This window comes from Opisthorchis viverrini (genome assembly GCF_000715545.1).
Source record: "Opisthorchis viverrini unplaced genomic scaffold opera_v5_111, whole genome shotgun sequence".
NCBI lineage: Eukaryota > Metazoa > Platyhelminthes > Trematoda > Opisthorchiida > Opisthorchiidae > Opisthorchis > Opisthorchis viverrini.
The window spans coordinates 686,620-711,762 of NW_008751765.1; the positions used below are offsets into that span (position 1 = coordinate 686,620).

The 25,143-nt window shown below is 45.3% G+C and overlaps 3 protein-coding genes across 3 annotated transcripts in view; 1 reads left to right on the plus strand and 2 right to left on the minus strand.

Moving 5' to 3' along the window:
* Positions 1–11,052, minus strand: part of T265_05661 (hypothetical protein) — a gene marked incomplete at both ends in the record, with an annotated part of 47,918 nt that extends 36,866 nt beyond the window's left edge. Inside the window, 2 exons of the mRNA XM_009170726.1 lie at positions 2,089–2,238; positions 10,942–11,052. Of these exons, the coding sequence (XP_009168990.1) occupies positions 2,089–2,238; positions 10,942–11,052 (261 nt within the window). The remainder of the gene's footprint in view (positions 1–2,088; positions 2,239–10,941) is intronic.
* Positions 7,356–25,143, plus strand: part of T265_05665 (hypothetical protein) — a gene marked incomplete at both ends in the record, with an annotated part of 31,510 nt that continues 13,722 nt past the window's right edge. Inside the window, one exon of the mRNA XM_009170730.1 lies at positions 7,356–7,549. Within this exon, the coding sequence (XP_009168994.1) occupies positions 7,356–7,549 (194 nt within the window). The remainder of the gene's footprint in view (positions 7,550–25,143) is intronic.
* On the minus strand, positions 12,420–25,059 carry T265_05663 (hypothetical protein; the record flags this gene model as incomplete). The annotated part of the gene is made up of 2 exons (XM_009170728.1): positions 12,420–13,069; positions 25,038–25,059. 2 exons carry the CDS (start codon positions 25,057–25,059, stop codon positions 12,420–12,422), a joined length of 672 nt encoding a protein of 223 aa, XP_009168992.1.

Below are 25,143 nucleotides of genomic sequence, written 5' to 3' on the forward strand. Positions count from 1 at the left end.
AAGTAGAACATACGGTTGACGGAAACCCAGGGACTGCGCCTACCTGATGAGCCCAAAAAAGGGTGAAACCAGTCGTGGGCTGTCGACGGATTTTCAGCAACCTTATGAGTAGTACATTACAAAGATATACAGTCAGTGAACTGGGTTTTTTTTCATCTGAATGAGGGCGTTTTGCTCAACGCGGGACATGTCGGATTGTGCATATTAGCCGAACTCTTCATTCTGTCCATTAGGCTCAGCGATAGTCGATCAAAGGTCGATTAAACCACTTCGTCATCTGACCAACCAGTCAACACGTGACCACGTGAGGTAGAGTTCATGAAACGTCTAATTTCGAGTAACGCTGCTGGCAGCCGCTCGCTGCCGAACGGTACAGTGTCCGAACGATGAGCGAAGGGGTCACGCGTTCGGAACTTTTCGTGGAATGCGCAACATAGATTGATCGCAAAAAAGATGAAACAGCCGTGCACAGTTTGTCGGCGTCTCAACATGGATTGATTTCTCTTGGTAGACACAGTCTAATTTGAACTAACAGCCCACAATTCGCAAGCGCTCACATAAAAGGCAGTAAGCCGAACATTTTTCAAGGAATATCAGAAAGGAGGAAGGCACTTCATCCAACGCCTGAATGCACATGCCAGCATTCCTTACTAATTAAGAATTTCAGCCTCATGCTACAAACACCAGAGTTTTGGGCTAATGTTCCAGCCGGATGCAGGATTTACGCGTCAGTAGTTTGCTAGAATCATTGTAATGGGATACTTTCGTGTTATTTGAGAGCGTGAGTCCTTCACATGCTCTGTGTCCTAGTTCAGACCTTGAACATCCAAGGTCACATCCACTCGATAATGTATGATTGGTGGATTACGGCTTGCCCGCAAAAGCGGACCGTCACACCTAAGGTTGTGAGGAACTGAGTGGGTGGGATATGGCTAGACTTGAGAAGCAGTACCAACACGAATCTGTGTTCCAGATCTTCGAACAAGAAGTCTCAGCTGATTAAGGTCCCCACTCAAAGGCTCTGGACACCAGATGACCAAGTATTCAGGGGACACGTCAGTCTGGTTTAAACAACCCTATTTCTTTCTTTCCTGACGCTATTCTCCTAGTAGATCTACACAGAAAGAGGGAGTACTGTATTCGAGTTTCGCTCTTATTAGAGTCCACGAACAGTGGATGTATGGGCGTTGGAGCTCCAGACATCTGATTTGCCATACCAGAGTGTTACCCGCACTCCATCAGTTCACACTGAATCAGGCTTGAGCGATATGATTGGTTTGCCCGTCACCTCGAGCGATAACCCAGTCACTGTCCTGGTCGCATCGATCGACTGACCACCTTGTCAACTCTTCCCAGTCAGCTAGTTCCAAGGATGCTTGAAACTTGCTGGGAAATTCTGAATAGTTTTAGGTGGCTATGGGATCGATGAAATTCGACTTCAGATCACTCTCGTTTGGAAAGTTCACCTCCCGTCCCGACACGACCACGGATATACACCGCTAATGAACTCTGATAGGAGTAACCCCGGTGCTTCCCTCCTTTTCGTGTGAACTCATCAGAACAATTGAGTCAGGACAGGGGAAGCACTGCTCAGACGAATGAACATCCCAGTATTTGGTGACAAAGGCCGGGCCGGTAGATTTCCATTGGAGTTTATTTCTCTCCCGGGGTTACCCTCCATGCCAGAGTGTGTATGCTTTTCTTCTTATTAGTGCACAGGTGATGATAGCCATAATACAAATCAGAAGGTGTATGCACTAATAAAAGTCTTTAACTGTGATTGACAGTTGTTTACAAGAGCGATTTGTAGCTTGTATAAAATAAAGAGCAACATAAAATGTGGAGCAAGAGTCCCTTGGTGAAAGTCCGGACGGTGGGAACGTGTTTTCTCCCCAGTTTGGCTGCTACACGTATTCCATCATTGTCCGTGGACTTGTGGAGAGGTTGACTTCCTGGTCCTTGCGCGTGCGCGAGACTGTGTTCGATTCCCCTATATGTAGGTCCGTTTGCGCGTACGCGGGCTCGTCAGCACATGAGTGGCTGCTACGCTCACTAGACGGCGCGAAAAATCGACGTCTGATGAGTCACCTTAATGTGAGGTGTTGTGGGCATGAAAAAAATCAATCTGGTGATCCAGCGAGCGACTGTGAGCTGAACAGTCAAGTATGTGGGTGACTGGGTTGCTACATTCTCCGTGGGGCGATTACTCCCTTGCTTATAGGCCACGAACCTCGAGGTCTACCAAACAGGAAAACAAAGAGTACGTCATTAGGTGTCTGGTGGCACTTTTGAACGATCTAATCTAGAGACCAGTGTGATTACACAGATCGAACTCAAATTGCGAAATAACCGGCCACAGTAGCTAAGAATACTCGGGAAGAGAAGCGAGAATCTTCAAGCCGTCAGCGACTTCCAAATGAGAACGAAAGGTCTATCTGTTTGGCTTCCCAGGACAGTTATTGGTGAGCATATGGTTGTAAATTACTCTGAGGATGGTGATTTGGAGCAATGGATTTCAGCTTCCTAGGCGAAAACATCAGGAAGAACGTGCCATTCCTTCGAACAGCATTGGAATAAGCCTCCTTCAGACGTGTTGACGGCGAACAGTACTCAACTCAGCGTGGAGACGTTCTAGACGGGCTGTGACTAAACAAAGAGTCTGAATACCTGTCGAATTGTCTTCTTGCATACTTGACGAACGTGAAAAATCTTCTGTTGAGCGCACCGGAATGTTCATGGGCGACCTTGGAAGTGCCATGAACTTCCTTAGCGGGTCGCGCCATATTTTGCCTAACTCGGAAACACTGCAGCGCAATCGACCCTTTTTTTGTTTAAGGCAATGACACTGCCTGGAAACACCACAAGCGAGAGATTCAACTGGGCTCCAGGGCGAAATAACCACAGTAGCTAAGAATACTCGGGAAGAGAAGCGAGAATCTTCAAGCCGTCAGCGACTTCCAAATGAGAACGAAAGGTCTATCTGTTTGGCTTCCCAGGACAGTTATTGGTGAGCATATGGTTGTAAATTACTCTGAGGCTGGTGATTTGGAGCAATGGATTTCAGCTTCCCAGGCGAAAACACCAGGAAGAATGTGTCATTCCTTCGAACAGCTATGGAATAAGCCTCCTTCAGACGTGTTGGCATAGGCGAAAACATCAGGAAGAACGTGCCATTCCTTCGAACAGCATTGGAATAAGCCTCCTTCAGACGTGTTGGCGGCGAACAGTACTCAACTCAGCGTGGAGACGTTCTAGACGGGCTGTGACTAAACAAAGAGTCTGAATACCTGTCGAATTGTCTTCTTGCATACTTGACGAACGTGAAAAATCTTCTGTTGAGCGCACCGGAATGTTCATGGGCGACCTTGGAAGTGCCATGAATTTCCTTAGCGGGTCGCGCCATATTTTGCCTAACTCGGAAACACTGCAGCGCAATCGACCCTTTTTTTGTTTAAGGCAATGACACTGCCTGGAAACACCACAAGCGAGAGATTCAACTGGGCTCCAGGTGAGTCTCTCGCAAAACCAAATTAGTTTGCAAATGAGTGTATTTCGCTAATTTCGCGCAATTTGGTTTCAAGTAGAGCATACGGTTGACGGAAACTTGGGGACTGTGCCCTCCTGGTGAGCCCCGAGAAGGGCGAAACCGGTCGTTGGCTGTTCGCGGATGTATGGGGCTCCCTTCTGAGGAGTGGTCACTCAGGAAGCCAGTCGGTCCGTGACAACTTGATAGAGTCTCTCTTATTGAGAGTTGAGTAGCATTAAGTCCTGTCTAAGTGCTGATCAGCCTCCCATAAGCAAACGGCTTCATGTTCACTCACTGTTCGGAAGGTCACGGGTTCGAAGATTCCTAAATTTCGTGAGATGAGCACTACTGGTGATTCCCAAAAAGAATTAAACCGTTGTACAGCGCTTTCCGTCTTTTCGGGCGTAGATTGTCTTCACTGATCGGATGAAAATCTCTATTGAATAACATCAAGTCAGCTCACATCATCGCGAATCATAAGCAGCTCAGAAGAAGGATAACTTCACTGGATGTGTGAAACTCCCGTTTGAGAAGTAGTTTGTGAATCGTAACAAAGCTATGTCAGACAGAGCGACTCAGTTACGAATTATGAAATGTTAGTGGACGGGTGTCTCTAATTCGTTCTCCCTCTTCCTGTTGCTCCTACCGAAACGAGCACATTTCTTTCAGAGCCGAACTAAGATAGGTAAGTGGAACAAGCAAAAATACATTCTGGATCGTTTGGACATGCCTGAAATGTATGCTGTTGTCGACTGCGCCAGGAAGGTGTTCTCACCTTTCTAAGTTTCAGGACCACAAAAGCTCCGTTAGGCCAGGTGAAGAACCCCCTACTGAATACAGGACAGGTGCTGTACCAAGTGGAAAACCTCTCGTAACACTTGAGCATCTAAACTTACCTTTGTCCCGCCAAACTCTTCCTAAAAAATTGACATGAGGTCTGTCCGTGCCATGTGCTAAATGCACAATGAAGGTAGAAGCCGGTACATACCGAGTGGTACAGCAAGCATCCTTCATGCGGTGGTTTAGACGGTAGAATGCTCCACAAAAAAGATTCCCCTTCATGCAAGTCTCGCATTCGTGTGAATAAGATTAACTGGATTCGCATGAAAATTGGAGCAAATGCCTCTAGAAGAGAGTTGTTCCCCTATACTCAGTGATGATAAATTCACTCACTGGTGTAATGTCCGAAAACTAGGTTAGTTCGAAGTCTGGGCACTTGGCACCTCGTGATTGAACTGGAAAATTTAAACACGCAACATGCGCGATCGGTACAAATCGCTGGATCAATCAAGTTGACTCATTCAGCGTGTCAGCAATTCAGTCCAAGGCCGTTAGACAATCCGCTGTCTGAATAACAGGACCGATCGCCATCCGACTACACCAGCCAAGTTTGTGACATCAAAAAATCACGTGGAAGAATTGTTGGTGTCTCAGGACAACCAGCAAAGTTTTCAACTAACCCCGGTAAATCTGCTCTTTTCCAACGGGCTATCTACTGCAACAACAAATGTTCACACTACTCGGTGTTGCGTAATATTCAGCCAACAAGGAATATGATCACGTGAATGAAAAGTTACACGTCCTAACCAGATTGGAGCTGTGAAATCCTTTTGTTTTTATTACATTACGTTTTTGTTCGTTTCCGCTGGCCGTTCACACAAAGTTTGTTCACTTGCGTTACAAGTGAAGCTTATCTAACAAAAACTCACGAACTCAGTTTAGTGCAACTGAAGACATTTTCAAAGGCAAAAAGAACAACAGTAGACACTCGACTAGAAAAAAACAAATAAAGCGAAGGGTCGACTGCCTACCTAGCTACCTGCCTACCTAACTTCCTTCTGCCTAACAGACGGATCTGTCTCAGAATCTAATTAGGAAATTAGCTTTTCGTGCACCTCACTGAGAGAGCGTGTGATGTGCGTGTGGGGAGGTTGGGGGAGAGCATCGTGTAACCCACCCACCCACTCACCCCCACACACACACTTTCGTGAATCAAATTGAATCGCTGAGGTAAATCAAAAAGGTGCGTACCCATGGGACTAGAAGTACAAAGGCGGCATCAGTCAAGCTAACAGAACCAGAGGTGGAAGGAAGTTTGGAGCGGAATGAGTGATAACAAGTGCCCCGGCAATTGTTTATCGGTTACCACTTCAAAGGTTGGCTTACTTAGATTAGTAGGTTGTTCACCGTTCTTGCTGGTTCAGCCTGATGAATGCTGGATGGTAATTCGGTAATTCAACGGATTTACTTCTCGGTTTTCATACGACACAGTGCATGCCAGTGAAAGAAGGCCTTCGCTGTGGAGTTATTTATCAGGAAATGCCAACTGAACAGTTACAGACTATTGGACAGGGAAACAAAACTCTCATATGAATCTTGTTTACAAAAACTGAATATCCATCTTCTCTTTGGACACGTCTTCCTGAACTTTCTTGGATATTTACTGAATGTTGCTCGAATCCAAGCAAATGCGACTTCACCAGTTTCGTAATAGATCTCACTTTCCAGGAGACGCAAAGCGGATTTACGAGAAAAAATACTACTCACATGCCCCCCATCAGTAGTATCACCGTTACACCAGTACATTAGGGGTTGCAATCCGTGAAATTCTATAGGAAACTAACAGTATGCTCAAGTAGCCAATTTGAGTTTTGTGGAATTTTGGCCTTGAAAACGTGCAGAGATGGTACGCAAGGATGAGAAATTTGTGTATACGCAGTATGATAGGAAACTTAGTATGTTCGTGATTGTACACCTACAGCAAGAAAGAGATTAACATATGCAATGAATTAGAGTGCACATTGAAGCAATCAGGGGAAAAGGCGGCTCTTTCTCTTACACCGAATTCCCTATGCACTGAGGTATGCTGTCAGGATACAGGACGCCATTAATGTAATCAAACTGACGCCCCCTCGCTCTTTCAGGTTTCTGCTGCGTACCTCTGGTTATGCAGAGAACGCGGCAGCTAAATATACCGGCGTGGTCATTTTACTGAGCAATCAAGCGATTGATTGGTTGACATCGTTTGATTTCCCCCCTCGGCGCGGCTCGTCTGACAAGGCTCGTGGAAGAATTTCGAGATAACGAGATACACCGATTCCTGTTTGTTGTGCACGTTTATGCCCCGACGAACTGTAGCTCTGAATCTGTCAAGGACACCAGACATTCTAGATACTCTTTTACAAGTGGATAAACTCCCAAATGTCACTGTGGTTGCTGATGGTATGAATACTAACATAGGTAGACATCGCCTTTATCGGTGGTCAGCTTGGGTCGAACACGAGAAGTGAAGAGGACGGAGACTAGCTGCTACAGATTTGTTCCAGTCACCGACTGTCCATTTGCAGTGCCGTTATCCGGAACGGGGAGAACCGTTTGATTGCTGGGTGTCCACAAAGAAGCCAGTCCCGAATTCAAATATACCAGTGGTTAGGGTCGACCAATGCCTGCTGATCCTTCTAGAACACTGGGGAGACCCCGATCGTACGCACTCGTACGCTGTTGAATTTCATTACGTTTTTCAGGTCCAGCTCGTCCAGCGGCCACTAAGAAACTAGCGTACCCGAACTTATGAGAACCAGCTCTTCCGGATGATCCGATGTCAGTTATCAACAGGAAAAGAAATCCAAAGCATTACTCAAAGCCGAACCTTTGGTACTGCGGTACAACCCATCCAACCTTATCCAAGCACTGGATGACTGATGCGACGGAGGCCCCGCAACAGATTCCTTCGGGTCGTAGCCTTAATCGACCGTCTACCTAATGAGTGTCTGTAGAAACCGGGAGACCTGAGGGTTCCAAAAGGCCGAAGAAATGAAAAAGGCGAAGAATGTTGGACACATCCGGAGATTCTCCGGATGGATTCGTTCGACTGGTCCTCAGAAAACTTGTCAGCGGAACCATTCAGGATCAGGATCCTATTTTCAACAACGGAAAACGTTTTGAAACCTTGTATGCAATTCGGTTGATCACCCGCCACTCTTTGTCCGAACCGTCCACCTCAGAAGCTTCTGAATGTATAAAGTACGATGAAAATTTAACTACACTATTCAAGAACGATGTGTATTCATCCGCCAGTGTCTGTTTAGCCTGGTCTATCTGAGAGACCGTTCCAGACAACTGACTGAGTTGTTAGTAGCACACATTTCAAAAGGAGTTCTAGTGGAGATCTTCGCAACCACACGGCTGGTGTTTTGACGCCCGTGTGAGAGCTTCCGGTGAGCTCTGCGAAACCTTAGTTTTCACAGAGCTGTTAGTGAGAATCCTGACAACCTAAAGTAAGCAGATGCCGTCTTCATTGTTGAACAGGAAGACCAATCAAGGAGAGGCACTGGAGGCTGTGAAGGAGTTTAGCTTCCTTGATAGCTGAAGAAAGTGTAGATGACACAGTTGGTGCACAAAAATCGAAGGTCCGAATCACGTCTGTTCATTCGCGTCACAACTGGATCGAAAGAGTCGCGCGCACCAGGCTGTTGTAAGAACTGTGTTGCCGTACTTTTGCCGGACATGATCTGCGAGGACAGAGGATGTGTGGCGTCTTCAGGTTTCTGACAACCGATGACTCAGAAGCGTTGCTGGTGTTGGATGGCTCTAAAGAATTTGATACATCAGTATAGTAAAAGCGGACGAATAAATTAGAATCTTGATAGCTTAGTGATTTAGATTTGAACTTACTGGCTAGATGGTCCATGGTTCAAACCCAACTTCAGTATCTCGACTTGTCCTGTCTAGGCTTAGGCAACCTGACAGTGTCCCAGCCTTCATGTTTCCTTCAGGTGGCATGACAGCTAGGCACCAAAAGAGTGTTACGACTGACCCCGTTCCGCCCTTTTTGAAGTTCACCAGAATGGACTTCTGACGACCTCATATTCCAAATGAAAACCAAAAAGTACGTGGTTGATAAACAACGTTCGTTTGCCACTTCGAATGGCGTTGCTAAGAGACTTAGCTGAATCTCTCGTTTATGGTATGGTTCAAACAGGTATCTGCATAAACAAAATTAACATGTAGCTGAGTGTATCTCATCTAATTTCGATGGAGACTTGGGACAAACCGGTCGTGGACTTTAGAGAGGTCTACTACAACCCTGTGAGTAATGTGTTTTGTCAAGAAGATTGACTCATGTTGCATTCATTCATACTGCAACATCATTTCCACCGCGTCTTTCAGTCATCCTGCACCAAAGCAGTTCTTCATTACTAAGGCGGGCCATTCTGAGACATTTTCTGAAACACCTATCGGTGATCTGAGTAGCTTACGTGCGTCATACTACAAGCGGACACGACAATCTTCGGACCGGCTATTCATCACCTAGTCAAGAATGAATCTGCAGTCTCCATGGGACAGGTTAAACAGGGAAGTATGTATCACGAAGCCTTCATTAACACCAGCTGAGTGGAAATGTAATACTTATCCTGGGTGTGTTAGCTACTTCGGTGTGTCAGAGAGTTTGCGCGTGTGCGTGTCCGTTTGTCATTCCACCATCGATCTGGCGTGTGACTTGAGTGCTGATTGGGTGCGTGTCCGATTCGCTTGCTCGCGTGAGCGTTGTGGGTTGACTGGATAGTGACTCAGGTGTTTGCTGACCCCCCACGAAAGCAGACCGAGTTGGCCGCGTGTACACAATAGACCCGTGTCCTTACTTACGTGTCCTTCTGACCACAATAGTGGGTTTTCCAAGTCTCTTAACGTGTTCACCTGCCGCCACCGAGGTAGAGTATTATCTCGTCCGATGCCTCTAGTAAGATCTCGCGGTAATTTCTTAAAGATAGCCGTCCTCATTTCTCAACAAAAAGGTCATCGCTGACCGCACAGACTACGGATACAGATGGAATGGAACAAACGACGCTGAACATTCAGAAAGTGCCCAAGTTACGTCGTCATCATCATCGATAGCGTGACATCAGTGTTCAACACTGGTGCTTCGCTGCCGTACAACCATGATTTATTTGAAAGACTTATTGTGAGGTGGACGGAGAATAGCCTTAATTCTAGCTTACTACAATCATTCCGAGGTACCTGCACCTACAGACACTCATTCAGGCAATCTGTTTAGGAGCTAGTAACAAGAACGGTACTGACATCGATCAGTTGCCATATCTTGCAGCGTCTCCAGGCAGGCGTTCTGCACACGTAGCACTGACAGCACCTAAACGTTTTGTATTCTCCTTCATACGTCTCTGCCAGGTCAAAGGTTGGCCACCTCTCTGCTTCCACCATTCAGCACTCTCTTCGCCAAACGATGTTTCGGCCCCGAGCGAGGGGTGGTCGGATGGACATGGGTGATAAAAAGCAGTTGTACCGTTGCAACAGGTGGAGTTACCCAATGCCACTCCTATTTCATCGTCAGTTCATACTTCTTGCCTTTGTGGATCGACTGACCACTAGGGTTCGTGAATAGACCGCCTACCTGTGAAGCTCCGACCAATCGCGTTTAGTCCCCCCTCTGCCTTGCTTCACCTTGTCAGGTGGTGCATTCAGGAACCATAGAACTGAAGGTATTTCTTCATAAATGCGATACAACTGACCATTCCATATTAGGGCAGTTTCCACCTACACTTTCAAATATTTAGGCACTCATTATACAAATGGATGGACACGAACTCATGTGAATTTCGTCGTCACCTTGGTACGTCCCTGGACAGGAAGAACAGAACGCGAATTCAAAGCAGTTTGGCAATTTCCAATCGTCTCCTATGAGACAAAACGTTCATGTTTGTAGACAGGAACTACTAAACATCAATTTGTGCGTGTGATTGCGTCTGAAGATCAAACACGCGATCAACTACTATTGAAAACACCGTAGTCCGAACAAATTACCTTATCGTAGACTAAGGATGTTCCGTTTTCCCTTACGAGCTTGTATGCAACGGTTCACGTATTCTGCAACTCTGGCCATCACAGTGCGTGTGCCGGTGGAAAGAGGAAGTGCAAAACTGTAAAGTGGACAAGTTGGGTGGACCTAAACAACAATGTCTGGGCGAGAAGTGAAGCTTCGTAACTGGACCCGTTGAATCTGTCAAACAAGAGAGTTGTGTGTGTGTGTGTGGGCATTCCGTTTCAGAAGTACAATGCGAGTAAACATTAAATAAAAACATGTTTTAGCATAAGGCTGATCAAAGTTCTCAATGGGGATCCATATAAGTAGGTCAGATAATCGGTTTTCCGTCAATCTCATCTTCTACGTGAACCTCAGTTGGACGAAATTCGAAACATACACAAATATGGTTCCATTGAGAGACTTAACTAAAGTTCAGCTGGATTCCTTGTTAATCAGATTCTGAAACCGAATGTACTGCACACAAATCACCTCATGTTTCAGCTGGTACCGCATTATATTTTCTTGAAGGAAAGGTTTCTGAAAGCTATCGAAATACACTCGTTTGCGAATAAATTTGGTTTTGAGTGATACTCACCTGGAACCCAAATGAATCTCTCTCATTCATGATGTTTTTAAGCAACTGAATTGGCTTCACCAGGCTCTCTTGTCTTTCAGTTGGTACGATATTCGAGATGTCGCGATACATGGATAGACGAAATATACTACTCATGAGGTTACTGAACCCTCTTTGACATCCCGCTACCGGTTTCTCCCATCTTCTGACTTATGATACAGAGGCGGTCTCCAAGTTCCCGTCGAACCTATGTTCTACCTGAACCCCAACCTCATGAGACTTGCGAACAACCCCGATTTTACGTGGCAATTTAGTTTTAGTCGCCCAGCACGATTTGTTTGTTCGCTGAGAATAGTTGCTGATTATCAACTGAGATTTCTTCCTGTCAGTCAAACCAGTCTGTGCTGAAAAGCCAAGGAGCACTGGAGAGCTGCTTCATACATCAGGCGCATATTACCAAGCTTGAAGAATTTCGAACCCGAAACCAGTGGTTATTGGACAACTAACGGTTTGACAAAGAGCGACTAATCTCGCTATGATAGATGGTCCTACAATCATGGAAACCGCGTTTAGTAATCAGGTAATTACCGGTTCCTCGAACAATATCAAGGCAGTGGATTGTTCACTCACAGCCGGGGCTTAAATTAGACCAAAACCTTTTGGTAGATGGGGACGGAAGTGCCCACATGCATTGCGGTTAACTCCCTTTCAGGATTGGTGAGAAATCGATCTTGAGTTCGGAAGAAATTCGATCAAAAGCATACTCTAAAGGTCTGTCCCTTCAGCACCAATGGAATCGTTGAATTCTCGACCAATTGACCATTCATGCATGCTATCAGTGCCTCTAGTCTATTCGAATCACAGACCAAGATGTGTTCCCCACGCTACAGCTCAAGTATGAGTCTGCCTTGGAAATTACGGACGTTCCAATTGGTGATTCGTTCTCGATGTCGAGGTTCAACTTTACCTCCTGATTAGCTGGGTTTTGTGAAGAGAAAAACAACGTTCTTTCAAACAGAGAACAAAAAGTTTTCTATAGAGGAGAATGTCGGTAGTCGAGGTTCAACCTCCTGATTAGCTGGGTTTTGTGAAGAGAAAAACAACGTTCTTTCAAACAGAGAACAAAAAGTTTTCTATAGAGGAGAGGAGAATGAGCTCAGGTAGCGTAGATGGTCGTTGGCTTGTTCGCTGAGCTGGGCAATTTGGTTGCAAACGTTTCATCACCAATCGAGGTGACATCATCAGTGCGTAGTTGTGCGTAGCGGTGGGTTAGTGGTTGTGCGTTCAGTAGTGTTACGTGTGTGTTGATATACGTGCTGGTAGCCGGGGATGACCTTTGACCGCGATTAGTTATTCTGTCGGGCGGTTCCATTGGTTGTTCTTTTATCCCGTGTCCTCATTCGCCGATGCCCACGTGACCTTGGAATTTGGCATCCCTCGCCGTCGTAGTCTGGTCGGTGTTGGATTGACCTTTGTCCTTCCGAGTTCCGTTGTGACCTTTATTGATTTGATTCCGAGGAGTTCCTTGTTTCTTCGTTTGTTAATCCATTATTCGGTCCTCCTTGAGTGTTTCGGTTGCGATGTTGATCTCTCGCACGTAGAGGTGCGTAAATTGGATCCAGTTCGATGCACCGGTTGATTGAACCTGCCGTAGAGTACCATGCTTCCAGAAATTCTCTTCCGTGTCGCGTGTCTCCGTATGCCAAAATTTTCGCGTTTTCCAGATTGAATTTGTGGCCTTCTTGGTCCTCGTGTATAGATATCAAGGACAGGGGGTCATGCCTCCTGACAGCCGCGTTGTGTTCCTTTATTCGTGTACATAATTTTCTCCCAGTTTGTCCAACGTAGAATTTGTTGCAGTCGATTTGGTATATCACATTGTTCCTCTTGGTTTTATCCCGGTTGTCCTTCGGTCTAGAGATTAATTTCCTTAGAGTAGCACTCGGTTTGTGGGCCACGAAATTCCTTTTTGCGCCAATAATCTGGGTGCGAGTTCTGATATATTCTTGATGTAAGGTAGGACTACCCGTCTGGTGGCTTGTTCTTGCTGTGGCTGTTGTTGAGATGTCTTCTTCTTCAAGCTTCTCTTGATAAAACTCCTTGGATATCCATTCTTCTGGAACACTCTGTATAGATGGTTTTCCTCCTTCTTCAAAAAGAAAACAACATTGATTAAACATTGTAGACCGTATTCAACCGTTGGAAAATTCGAGAAAATATCAGTTAAACGTTGGACGTAATTGTCGCTGTGATTCACTGTCTCATGGTCAAATCACCCGCAACCTCAGACACTTGGTAATTTCCAGAGTGTATGCGTGTGCGCGAGATGAAGTTTGACGAATCTTGGACAGAATTGACTTTTGCCTGACTGCTCAAGCCTCATTTGAAACAATTCATGTGAATGACGCTCAAAAGGCGAACGTAAGCTTCTACAAACGCACACACTATATTGCTAAGATTGCTCTGTCAAGCTTGTGCACAATGGGGACTGAACGTGCGCATCCACACACCCATGCCTTCGGAAAGGAAACGTACTACGCATAATTTAAATGAAATAAAGGAAGGAAGAAGTAAGGATAATTCGATTAAATCGACCATGATGTCCGGGTTCTAACGGTCGGTTTTAGAGGATACATTCAAGTTAGTCTGCACCCCGAGTGTGGAAGGCAGCAAGTAATTGCTCAGATTAAATCCAACTCGGTGGTTACTAGTGGGGTCTGTGTTCAGAACTTTCGATGGGTAAATCTACACCAAAAAACCAGGAAGCATTTTACAGCTGTTCAGTTCTCATTGGAATCATCGGTACTGCATATGTCCCAAACTTCAGTGAGGAGCTGTCGACTTCCCAGCCAGTAGTTTGAACGCGTAATGCGGCCGAGCAGCAGCGTGAGTAGCTCGCATGTAGGCCAATCATCCTTCCGTCACGAAGACCACATCACGTGATCTCGTCTTCGCAAAATACATTCATTCCTCCCCCAAAAAGTTGTCAACGCAAGACTCAGCTGAATCTCACCTGGTTTATGATATTCCTCCACTGAATGTAGTCCACAGTGGCCACCAGATAACTCAGTTGGTACGAGTTATCGCACTCTGCTTGCCTGAAGATACACTGTTCATAGGGTCAGATTCAATCAAACTGTTCTCAGATTTCAAGGAGGACTCAGCAAACTTATGAGCAGTGTTCCTTAGAAATTCTCGGTCTTCCTTATTCCAACTTGACAAATGTGCGGATAGTTTCACATCAAGTGAGCTGTTCTTAGGTGCATTCTTGTTTTTTTAAAAATCTATTATGAGGTATACAACACCGTTTTTTCTGGAGAGTCAGCATGTGAAGCTATGGAAAACCGATTCCACGTTACTGCATGCGGACGTTGATTCCGTTCGCTGCTTCAAATGCAGAAGCACCGACGTAATCGCTGTAGAATGAAATCAGGTGTGACACGCATGTAAACCGGGCTGGACCATGTGAAATCGTTAGGAAAACAAAGTCTAGAACAGCTGAGTGACTACCCTAGTCAATTAGTTTGAAGTAAAGTGCTTGCTCGATTACATTCTGTCCTGCATCACTCCAAATTTGGACAATGGGTCTTTGGGAACGAGGCTAATACGTGACATCACCCTTTTAGCAAGTTCCACCCCTTACTCCAACGAAATAAGATTCATCAATTCACACAACTATCCCGCTCCGTCAAAAAAGACCGGTCTTTTCCAATAGGCTATTTAAAGAAACATCTTCAGAGAATCATTAGTCTCCACTAGACCGGAGGGTTGCTTTCGAGTGGGTAGCCAATAGAATGAGTAGCTATCAAAGTATCAGTTTTTGTTTTCCAAAGTTCCCAGGGTTTATTGTAACTCGAAATGGTGGATATGTAATGCCTAATTCGGGGTAACTAGGTTCAGATACACCAAAGTTATCGATCGGCTGTTTGTCGCATAAGTTTGTAAGTTACATGATATTCGGGCTGATAAGTGACTAGTGAATATCGATCACTCACATGGAGTAGCAGTTAATTTTACTTAGCAAGCAATCATTTAGCGAAGTACACTCATTTGTAAAGAAATTTGGTTTTAAGAGAGACTCACCTGGAACCCAGCTGAGTTTCTCTCGTTTATGATGTTTGTAAGCAACTGAATGTGCTGCACTCAGACGCCTCTTGCTTCCGTTGGAATGATATTCAAGATACATGTATGGACGTAATATACTACTCACAAGGGTGCCGAAGACTCTTCGACAGGCCACGACCGGTTTCGCTCTTCTTGGGACTCATCAGGTAGGTTCATTCCCTAGTTTCTCTAAATCTTATGTTCTAAATGAGACCAAAAACATCACAAGCGAGAGACTCAGCTAGGTTCCCAGTGAGTCTCTCGAAAAACCAAGGCAGTTTGCAAACCTCGTGAAATTTGGTTTCAAGTAGGACATAATTTTGACGGAAAATCGAGGACTGCGCCTACCTGACGAACCCAACGTGGAAGGGCGAAACCGGTCGTGGGCTGTCGAATATATTTCACAAACTTTGTGAGTAGTGTAGTACGTCTATACAAGGAATCATTTACTTTCGTTCCAAAAAGCTTCTGCTTCTCAAGGTAGTCTCGTAATAGGGCGGAAATTGAGTTAATTGAGTTCTTACAGATCTGTCTTCTGGTTGGTGATAATTTACCACAGGTGTTTGTGAAAACTGAGTGACGAACTAAGTGCAACTAGGGTTGGATCCGTTCTTCTCCGAGAAGCCTAATTTGTTTTACACCATTGAGCGTCATTTTGCGCAAAAATCACCACCAGCGTTTTTCTGTAAAACCCAGTGTTTTTCAATAGACGGGCATTCACTGCTCTGAGAAAATCGAAGGCCGTATTTCCCATGAATTCTTTACAAACTGTAATTTATACCTCACCTGGGAGCTGAATCTGGGTCGTCACATGTCGGAAAGACAGTGAACACTGGATTACTTAAATTGATAGCTCGAGATAGCTCATTGTTTAAAGCGCGAACTTGCAGGGGAGGAAGGTCCGTGGTTCGAGTCCACGTCAGGTATCTCGAATGCTTTTGTCTAAGCTCCGGAAATCTGGCAGTATCTCAACGCTCGTGCTTCTTTCGGGTGTCAGGAATAGAAAGCATGGTGTAGTTTGAGGATTAATATCTTTTGACTACGTAATGTAGAGTGGTCGACAGAAGGACGGTAACGTTTTGCCTCCTTTCCAGGGTTGAGCTAAACTACTGATTACCTACTAATTTAACCAGAGTTTATCACTGTTCGAGCGAAACCTTCTCACAACGTCATCAATCTATGAGTAGACCAGAGGGAGAACCATTTGTCAAACTGAGTAAAGTTGTCCTCCTAGAAGCCAGTCAGCACATGACCACTGGACCACGTGATATGGTTTTTATAATTAGAGAATAGGTGGAACTGTACTACTGACTAATGGTGAGCGAGTTAATCACAGTGCTGATTGGGCCACCAGTCTCATCAGGACACATCAATGGATATTTGCGAGTTGAAGCCTTCCTGAAACTTCATCAGATATTTCCTGCTCGTGACCTCAACAAACGTACAGTCCTCTTTATTTTTTCAGCAAATTGAATGTAGACTGATCAACATGGACCATGCAGAAAGTTTCTTACGTTCTAAAACATCAGCAGCGCTCATGTAGGAGATTCTAACTCCTGGACCAAGGACGAAGAGGGTAACTTATCCTAAACACATCAGTCTTTGTACCAAGTTGCGTCTTTGTCAGTGTATACAGTGTAAAGTTGTCATTGAATGGTTTGCTTCATATCCCACTAGTAAGCTCTTCTAATACAATTCACTGTTCAGAGTGTATAACGAATAGAGTTCTAAGGAATTCTTCGGAGAAAGGGTGTGGCCTAATACCGAAGACCTTGGCAACATGAGCTCTTTCGTCTCGGATGAGACCGTCGTGGGACGGTACATGTAGCCCCTTGATCAACAGCTTCAGATCACAAATCAACGGATGACACTGTACAGCTGGCCAAGTGGATTTGTGATACGATTGTTTGGCCAGCCTTTAGCTTCCCGGAATGTAAAACCTCAAGACTTGGTGGGCACCAGGTCCTGTGAGCACTAGTCACGTGATTGCCCGAAATGGCCGACAACCGGCTGGATCGAAACTCACATCACTGTACTATTTATGCGGAGCACAAATGTTTCAACCCGCGGGAAAGTTTTCTCGGTGACTATACTGGGATCCGACAGTTTGAATCACGATTTCAACTTGCTTCATTCGGAAGATATACTACTTACCAAATTTTTGATGACATCTGTCACACTTCCATTTAGTTGGAACTGTTAAAAAAAACCGCTAAATTTCGGAAAAACCCTTTGGTTTGCTGGAAAGATCACAGATATAGGTGTTGGAATGCTAGAATTTCAGTTTTTGAATGTGCAATTCGAACGTTGCATTGGATGTCTTGCGGGCTGTCATGAGTGCTTTTCTTTTCTCTCTGGATATCTTGTTACCGCTAACTAATATACGGTTGATTGGAACTCACCCATGCCAGGAACACATTTGGAACAGTGGCTAGCAGGACGAGTTATGTCAGCCAAGTGATCGGTAGTCTCTCACAAGTTTCCTCCTATTGGTTCGTCATCCTGTTACTTCACACACTATTGGAAGCTTCAACTAGGATTCGATCCCATGAGCGAAACTCACCCAAACTGGAAAGCTGAGAAGTACTGTTCAGATGTCTCCTCTGTGGTGAGATCAGACTTGGACAGGAAACAGTCACGGGGACCGCATCACGTGTTCCCTTGGTCACGTTGTTTGGCTTCTCGAGTGACGACTTCTCAGATGAAAGTTTCACTCATCTTGTGAAATTATCCTTCCTCTAAGCGATTTAAAATGTGATGACAGCGTGAAGATAGGCGGTAATTTTCAACAGTGAAGCCCGTCCATTTTGAAAAGCCGAGAATCACTGTTTCCTTTTTACTGTGGATCATCAGCAGCGCGCGAGCAAATCATAGTGCTGATTAGGTGCTCGTTCAAACGCCTAGCCACAAGGTCGTGGTCTGGAAGTTCGCTACTGGAGTTTCTTCGGATGATTCCCAATAAGGATATATCAGGTGTACCATGGTTCTGGGCTTTTCGATGAATTTACTTGCAACTTGAGATCGCGATGGAAACTATCTGGATTTGTCGTTTTTTGAGTTGTATGGTTTCCTTAGGGGGCGATTCAGACGAATTAATACTTGGCCTTGCATTCAGGAATCTGGAGATTCTATCCTGTTACAGATACGTTATATACTACTGTTAAACGACAAGTAAATTGTCTGATTATGCGTAGCCCTTTCAATTTATATGATCGTATCGCCGCAACGAACCTAACCGCCTATAGTGCGCTCACCAAGGTTGTCTTGGTATATAACTAAGGATCTGACCGGTCGAGGCAACAAGTTTCGATTTACGATCGCCGCGGTCTGGCCGAATTTCAACAATAGGGTAGCATAGCTTTGTCTACAGTCGCACTCAACTGTCAACAATGGAAAAAGTCAAGAATGGCTGTCAGGCGAAGTACGTGCGCCAAAAATTCCACCTTTCCTTCCAAGACGATTCTGATTGGTTGCTAGAAAAAGTCAGGCTGTCAGGCGAAGTACGTGCGCCAAAAATTCCACCTTTCCTTCCAAGACGATTCTGATTGGTTGCTATCACGAAAACTACATTCCCATTCCTACCTTAGAAAGTTCATTTTTAACTGCAAAAGTAGGGGGTTCATATCCTGTCCTCGAAGACCATTTCACAGGATTGCTGGAAGGTCACACAATTTGCCATAGGAACTGTAGTTCCTGATGTGACTCGAGTGGTCATTCCGATCGATAAAAGTTGAGCTCTCAAAGCAATCGCTGTTGTCCCATCACGTGCCGCACTATCTTCGATTTATAGCCTACCTGGTCCAGAATGAATCCAGTTGAAAACGATAACTGACGGTATTAGTGCACATAGTGTCCCCAGCTTTAATGTAATCTTAGTAGGTATTAGTTCACTGCTGATGATGATCATACTACAAATCAGGTGTGTGCGCTAATAAAGGTTTTTAGTATGGTTGACAGTGGAGGGTTGCAACACGTGTGAAAATAAATACAATGCGAAATGGGAGCAAGTCAAAAAGGGAACTTATCGTATGCGAGAGTCCCTTGATGAAAGTGCGGACGGCGGGAATGTGTTTTTCTCCGCAGTGCGACTGCCACACGTGTTCCATAATTGTCCGTGGACTTGTGGAGAGGTTGACTTCCTGCTCCCTGCGCACGGGCGAGCCTGTGTGTGCTGATTGTGTTCGGTTTCCCTATATGTAGTTCCGTTTGCGTGTACGTGGGCGCGTCAACACATGAGTGGTTGCTACGCTCACTAGACAGCCAATCGATGTCCGATGAGTCACCTTAATGTGACGTGGTTTGTGAGTATGAAAAAAAGACAAGCCTCGTGATCGAGTGAGCGACTGTAAGCTGAACAGGAGTGACTGGGTAGCTACAACGGCTGTAGCCAACCATTTGCTAGAGCGAGTTTGGATTTCGAATTTAAAGCAATCAGTCATTCCGCTAATCGGCTACAGGCTTTGCCTCCGAGGCGGTTACGAGTACAAGGGGGTTCATGAAACGCCCATTGATGATGGCGACCAAGAAGGATAAACCAACTGTACAGTGCTCCTCGACTTTCGGCACATACTGACTTCACGCAGAGGAGCGAATCTCGATCGAAATGGTCCTTATTGCTGGGATTGATTCATTCGCTCAGTATTATTTCCCATCTGTTGAATATCCACCCTCATCCAATCCTGGACTTTGATGGTGCAACGCTCATTTTTAGGTTAGACCTGTCTAGCCTGGATTATGCACGCCATGACAAATATAAGTAGTATGTGTTTCCCTATCGAGCATATGAACAATAGCCAGTAGCCAACAGGCTGTTGTCACATTACGGGCTTCGAAAGACGTTAGAGTCCAATCTATTGAAATCCATTACTCAGAGTGATGTTTACTCACATCCCTTAGGTCCCTTAGGTCAGACATGTTGGACACAGTGCCTCATGAAGCCAAATTCAATTTTCCAAATGCACTGATTACAAGTCAAAGTTCACTAAAATATTGGGAAAATTGATGATTTCGACCCAGACTTATCGACATATCTGTCGGTGATGACCCAGTGGAAGCTCGATGTGCGGCCAGGCCAACTGTACTGGTCTTGGTTAGTCGAGACCTTGGCATTTTAAGGTTAGTTATCCTACCGAATTTATGGATCTAGTCAGAAGTTACGTTGCTGGACTGACCACAACCATCAAGCTTCAGGCTGCAAACGCGTCTTTGAAGACCGTAGCGATGTGGAAAGCTTTTTTGTTTAAAAACACATTCATTTAATCGTCGATCAGGTGTACACTGACTGCCGTTGGTGAGTAGTTTGTTTGATGACTTGAGCAACCTCTTCAGAGGGATTCCTTTTCAGGGGTCGCTTCATTTGGCCCGTTTACATCACCCTCGGTGAATGAACTTGCAGGGCATCATCTAGAAGTACCAAGACTAACGGTGGTGTCAAGAATGCTCACATTGATTAGATTGGTCAGCCATTGTAAATAGGTGAGAACACTTGTTTTAAAGATATACACTCATTTGCAAATCACTTTGGTTTTCACGAGAGACCCAACTGAATCTCTCGTTTATGATATTCTACAACTGAGTGTGCTGCACACAGGCCGCCTCATGATTCAGTTGGCACGATATTCGAAATATCGCAGTATATTTTCATAAAGGAGACTACTCACAAGGTTGCTGAAAACTCTTCGGCAGCCCACCACTGGTTTCGCCCTTCTTCGGGCTCATCAGGTGAAAGAAGTCCTCGTGTTTCCGTCAACCTCATGTGCTACTAAGATTCGGTTGAGTCTCCCATGGAAACCAAATTGACTTGCAAATGAGTGCATTTCTCGAAAGCGGTCCAATTAGGGTTCTAGCAGAACATAAGGTTGACGGAAACTCGGGGACTGCGCCTACCTGATGAGCGCGAAATGGAAGGGCAAAACCAGTAGTGGGCTGTCGAAGAGTTTTCAGCAACCTTGTGAGTAGTTTCCTTCATCAAAATATACTTGTTTTAAGTGGTTATTTGCCTGCTCCTTTTCGCTGTCTCGCAGCGTGCTCATGAACGATGGTTACGCCAGACGTTTGGCGAATATATGATCCTTGACAATAGAATGACCATTTCCCGCTTTTTGACCGAGGTCAGTTCATAAAGAAAGCATCTCTTCGATGATTAATTGCATTGATCAGAATATCTACTACTTATATCTGTGGTCCATCTCAATTTTTCGGATGTCTTCCTGTTAGCGTACATTTTCGTGTAAAAATCTAACATTGGTCTGTAAGAAATCGAATGCGCGCATATTTTATCGGCTGATTCCAATAGGGATGTTGGGTAATCTGAACATTTTCTGATTGAGGGGATTAGACGTTGAGCTGCTGATGTCATGATGAACCTGATTTGTCCTTGAACGGACGTGTAGTAGCTACTTCGGTGTGTCAGAGAGTTTGCGCGTTTGCGTGTCCGTTCGGCGTTCCACAATCGATCTGGCGTGTGACTTGAGTGCTGATTGGGTGCGTGTCCGATCGATTGGCTCGCGTGAGCGTTGTGGGTGGGCTAGATATGTGACTCTGTTGTTTGCTGACCCGCCACGAAAGCGGACCAGGTTGGCCGCTTGTACACAATACACCCATGTCAGTGCTTACGTGTTCTTCTGACTTACTGTGAACTAAAATAGAATGCTACTTATAAGATTGTTGAAAACGCGTCAGCCCTGTTGACGCGTCAAGAAGATATACTTCGAAGTCTCGTATATTGTGACATCAGAGGCTGTCTGTGTACAGCATATCCGGTTAAAGACTTCCACCAACTGGAGTCTAAGCAAGGATTTAACCGAGTCTCGCCCTAAGACAAATTTAGTACGCGAATGAGAGCGGTTAATTAATAGCACCTAATTTGGGATCAAGCTGAACATGAGATTGATCGGGCCTGCTGAATGAGCCAGGAGAAGAATAAGACTGGTGACGAGTGTTTTCAATAACCTTATGAGTAGTATGTTCCATGCATTAATGTAACGCGATATTCATATAATCGTACCAGTTGAAACAAGAGACGGTCTGTATGCAGCGCATTCAGTTGAGTCTTCCGGCAGAAACGAATTCGTATGCAAACGAGAGTGTTTGCCGAAATCTGTCCAACTTGGGGGGCTCAAGTAGAACATACGACTGACGGACTTTTACGGGACTGAGCCTACCTAGTGGGATAGAAGAAGGGCGAAACCCGTCACGTGCTGTCGAAGAGTATTACGTCAGTGTTACGTCATGCCAAATGAAACACGAGTAGTCCATTTGAAGCGGGGAGACGGTCTGCAGCGCATTCAGTTGAGTCTTCCGGCAGAAACGAATTCGTATGCAAACGAGAGTGTTTGCCGAAATCTGTCCAACTTGGGGGGCTCAAGTAGAACATACGACTGACGGACTTTTACGGGACTGAGCCTACCTAGTGGGATGGAAGAAGGGCGAAACCCGTCACGTGCTGTCGAAGAGTATTACGTCAGTGTTACGTCATGCCAAATGAAACACGAGTAGTCCATTTGAAGCGGGCCATCATGAAAGAAGGACGCGGCCGAGTCCAACAATGAAACTAAATGGAGAGCCTGGTTTGTTGATACTTGCCGAACAACAACTCAAAACATAGCACGTGGCAGTAATCTTAGAGGACTCCAAACGGTTCCCAGTGACATGAGTACGGCAGACACTACTGATGGGGCATGCGAGTAGTGCGTGGTTTTCTCGTAACTCCGCCTCGCGTCTAATGGAAGGTGGGGTTTATTACGGAACTTGTGGAACCACTTTGCAGCGTTCGTTTACAACTGCGTGATAGTCGATGATTACAACCACGAAAGTTCAAGAAGACTCGTGAGGATATTCAGTTTTTAAAAACAAGGTTCATGTGTGACGTTTACTTTCCTGTCCAACAGTTTGTAACAGTTTGGTTGATGTTTGCTATTAAACGTCTCCGTGGCGAAGGGCTTTCTTCATTGCAACGGCAGACAGTAAAGGGGTTAAAATACTGTCGGTGGCGTGAGGGGATTTCGGAAGTTTCTACTGAGATTTCGTTCTGTACATGAACCTAGTCTATGCTTGAAATCCGAATCGCACTGTATGTCTATTGAGGCACATCAGCAATACGCATCTCACGAAACTCCAGTACGGAGTCCTGAACCCCCAAACTCCCGGCTAGTAGTTTGTACACTGCACTGTTCGAATCCCAGTTCCTGATCAGTTGTGCGATCAAGTGGAACGTGTCAAGTCAAGGGAACCGGCTGGGGACTTTATGACCTCCGGAGTCTGTACAAAAGACGTTCAAATGTGGCCGGACACTGCGCAGCTGTCATGTCACGCAAATGAAAAACGACGGCTGAGACACCACGAGGTCGCCCAGGCCTAGACAGGAAAAGTCGAGATGCAGAGGTTGGGTTCGAACCACGGACCTTGCAGTCAGTAGGCGCGCGACTTGGCTAGTGAGCTATCATGGAGCCAATGGTCAACGGAACGATATCAGGGCAGCAGCAACTGAGGGTACACGCAACGCATAGCCCAAAAGAATTCCCCCTTTTCCATCTACGAATCGTCGAGGTGATCTGTGCAACACAGTCTGGCTCATCTGACCTATTTTGGTCCGAAAAATCCCGACAGTTGAGGCCGTCCTGGCTTAAGAAAGAAAAACCTTGTAGTTTTTACCGATCCTGGTGTTTACGACCCTTTTTCCTGATCCTCCTGGCATAATAATGATGGCCAAGTAGTTATTCTATTGCCATCAGCTGGTCGTACTTCGAGAAACCGAGAAACCCTATGGAGCCGTCGGCGTTAGATGGACTGTGTTGGTCACCAAAAGTACTTTAATCGCCCAGCTCTTCGACGGAAAATCATGACGAAACAAGTTTCGACCAACCATGAAGCGCAGGATAACATGCCTCGATTGACACAACCACTAACTTTGTTGTACACCACTGTCTTCGTAAAAAAAAGCTCCCTCAACAATCAACTTATATAATTTTTCAACTGGGAATCCGATCAGAAAAGGTCCCCAGTTTTCCTAACCTCCACAATTGGCTTGTGTCACCAGGATCTTTGACCTTCAAAATCGTTTGCTAGGGCATATTGAAAGCCGACAAAAAGGCTGTGGGATTCCATTACTGATGTTTCTGCTCCACAACATTGTGTCTCACCATTCAAACTTGGCAAAACGCTTGCGAAAGCATGAGTTTCAATGTCCAAACCAGTTGCCAGGCCCTGTCATCGTTGCGTCAGAGCTAAACCGCTGAACATATTCCAAAATTGCCCAGCGAAACTTGATTTGTTTGACTGATCTTCAGTTCACTTGCATGAATTTTTAGTGAAGAAATGTTCAGGAGGAATTCACTGATCTAAGGGACAACATAAAATGATTCCTGATACATGTGTTAATATATTTCGGTACATTCTATCGATGACATTGTTCTCCTAGATACTAACGAGTGAAATCATTCAGCTGTAGCACCCTTTCGGCACCGCACTGCCATGCCACCCGAGAGAAGCACGAGGGCTGGGATACTACCACGTTGCCCAAGCCTAGACAGGAGAAGTCGAGAAGCAGAGGTCGGGTTCGAACCACGGATCTTCCGGTCAGTAAATTTACGCTCTAATCACCTGAAACATCTCGCCCCCGTCTAACAAGTGCGTGGAACAGTGAACCTTCAGGATGTTATAGTCATGATTAGGACTCTGTCTTGCCATCCCGAGCCTTGCCGGGGGAGTTTCGTGAGGTGAGTACTGCTGGTAAATCCCAATAAGGATGGAACATCTGTACAGTGCTACTCAGCTTTTTAGCGTATAATGGCCTCATCTACTGGACGAAATCTCCACACAGCAACTGTGTGCCAATAATGCGTATCGAAACAAATAAGGCCATCGATGAGAATATCCGAGATCTTTATTTCGGTCGGGTACAGCCTACACTTTCGTCGGATAAACTTTGACTCTGGGGAGAGCAAAGGAAGGATGTCGTTGGAGGACATAGAAATCGCTTCCATTGTATTCTTTAACGTGCAAGGTAAACTCACTTGTCACCTTGTGTTGGAACATTTGTTTTCGGGCAGATACGTATTGTGTATCAATAAGAGGGATCTCGTTTAACACGGATTGGCTTGGAATGTGTTCGCACAAATC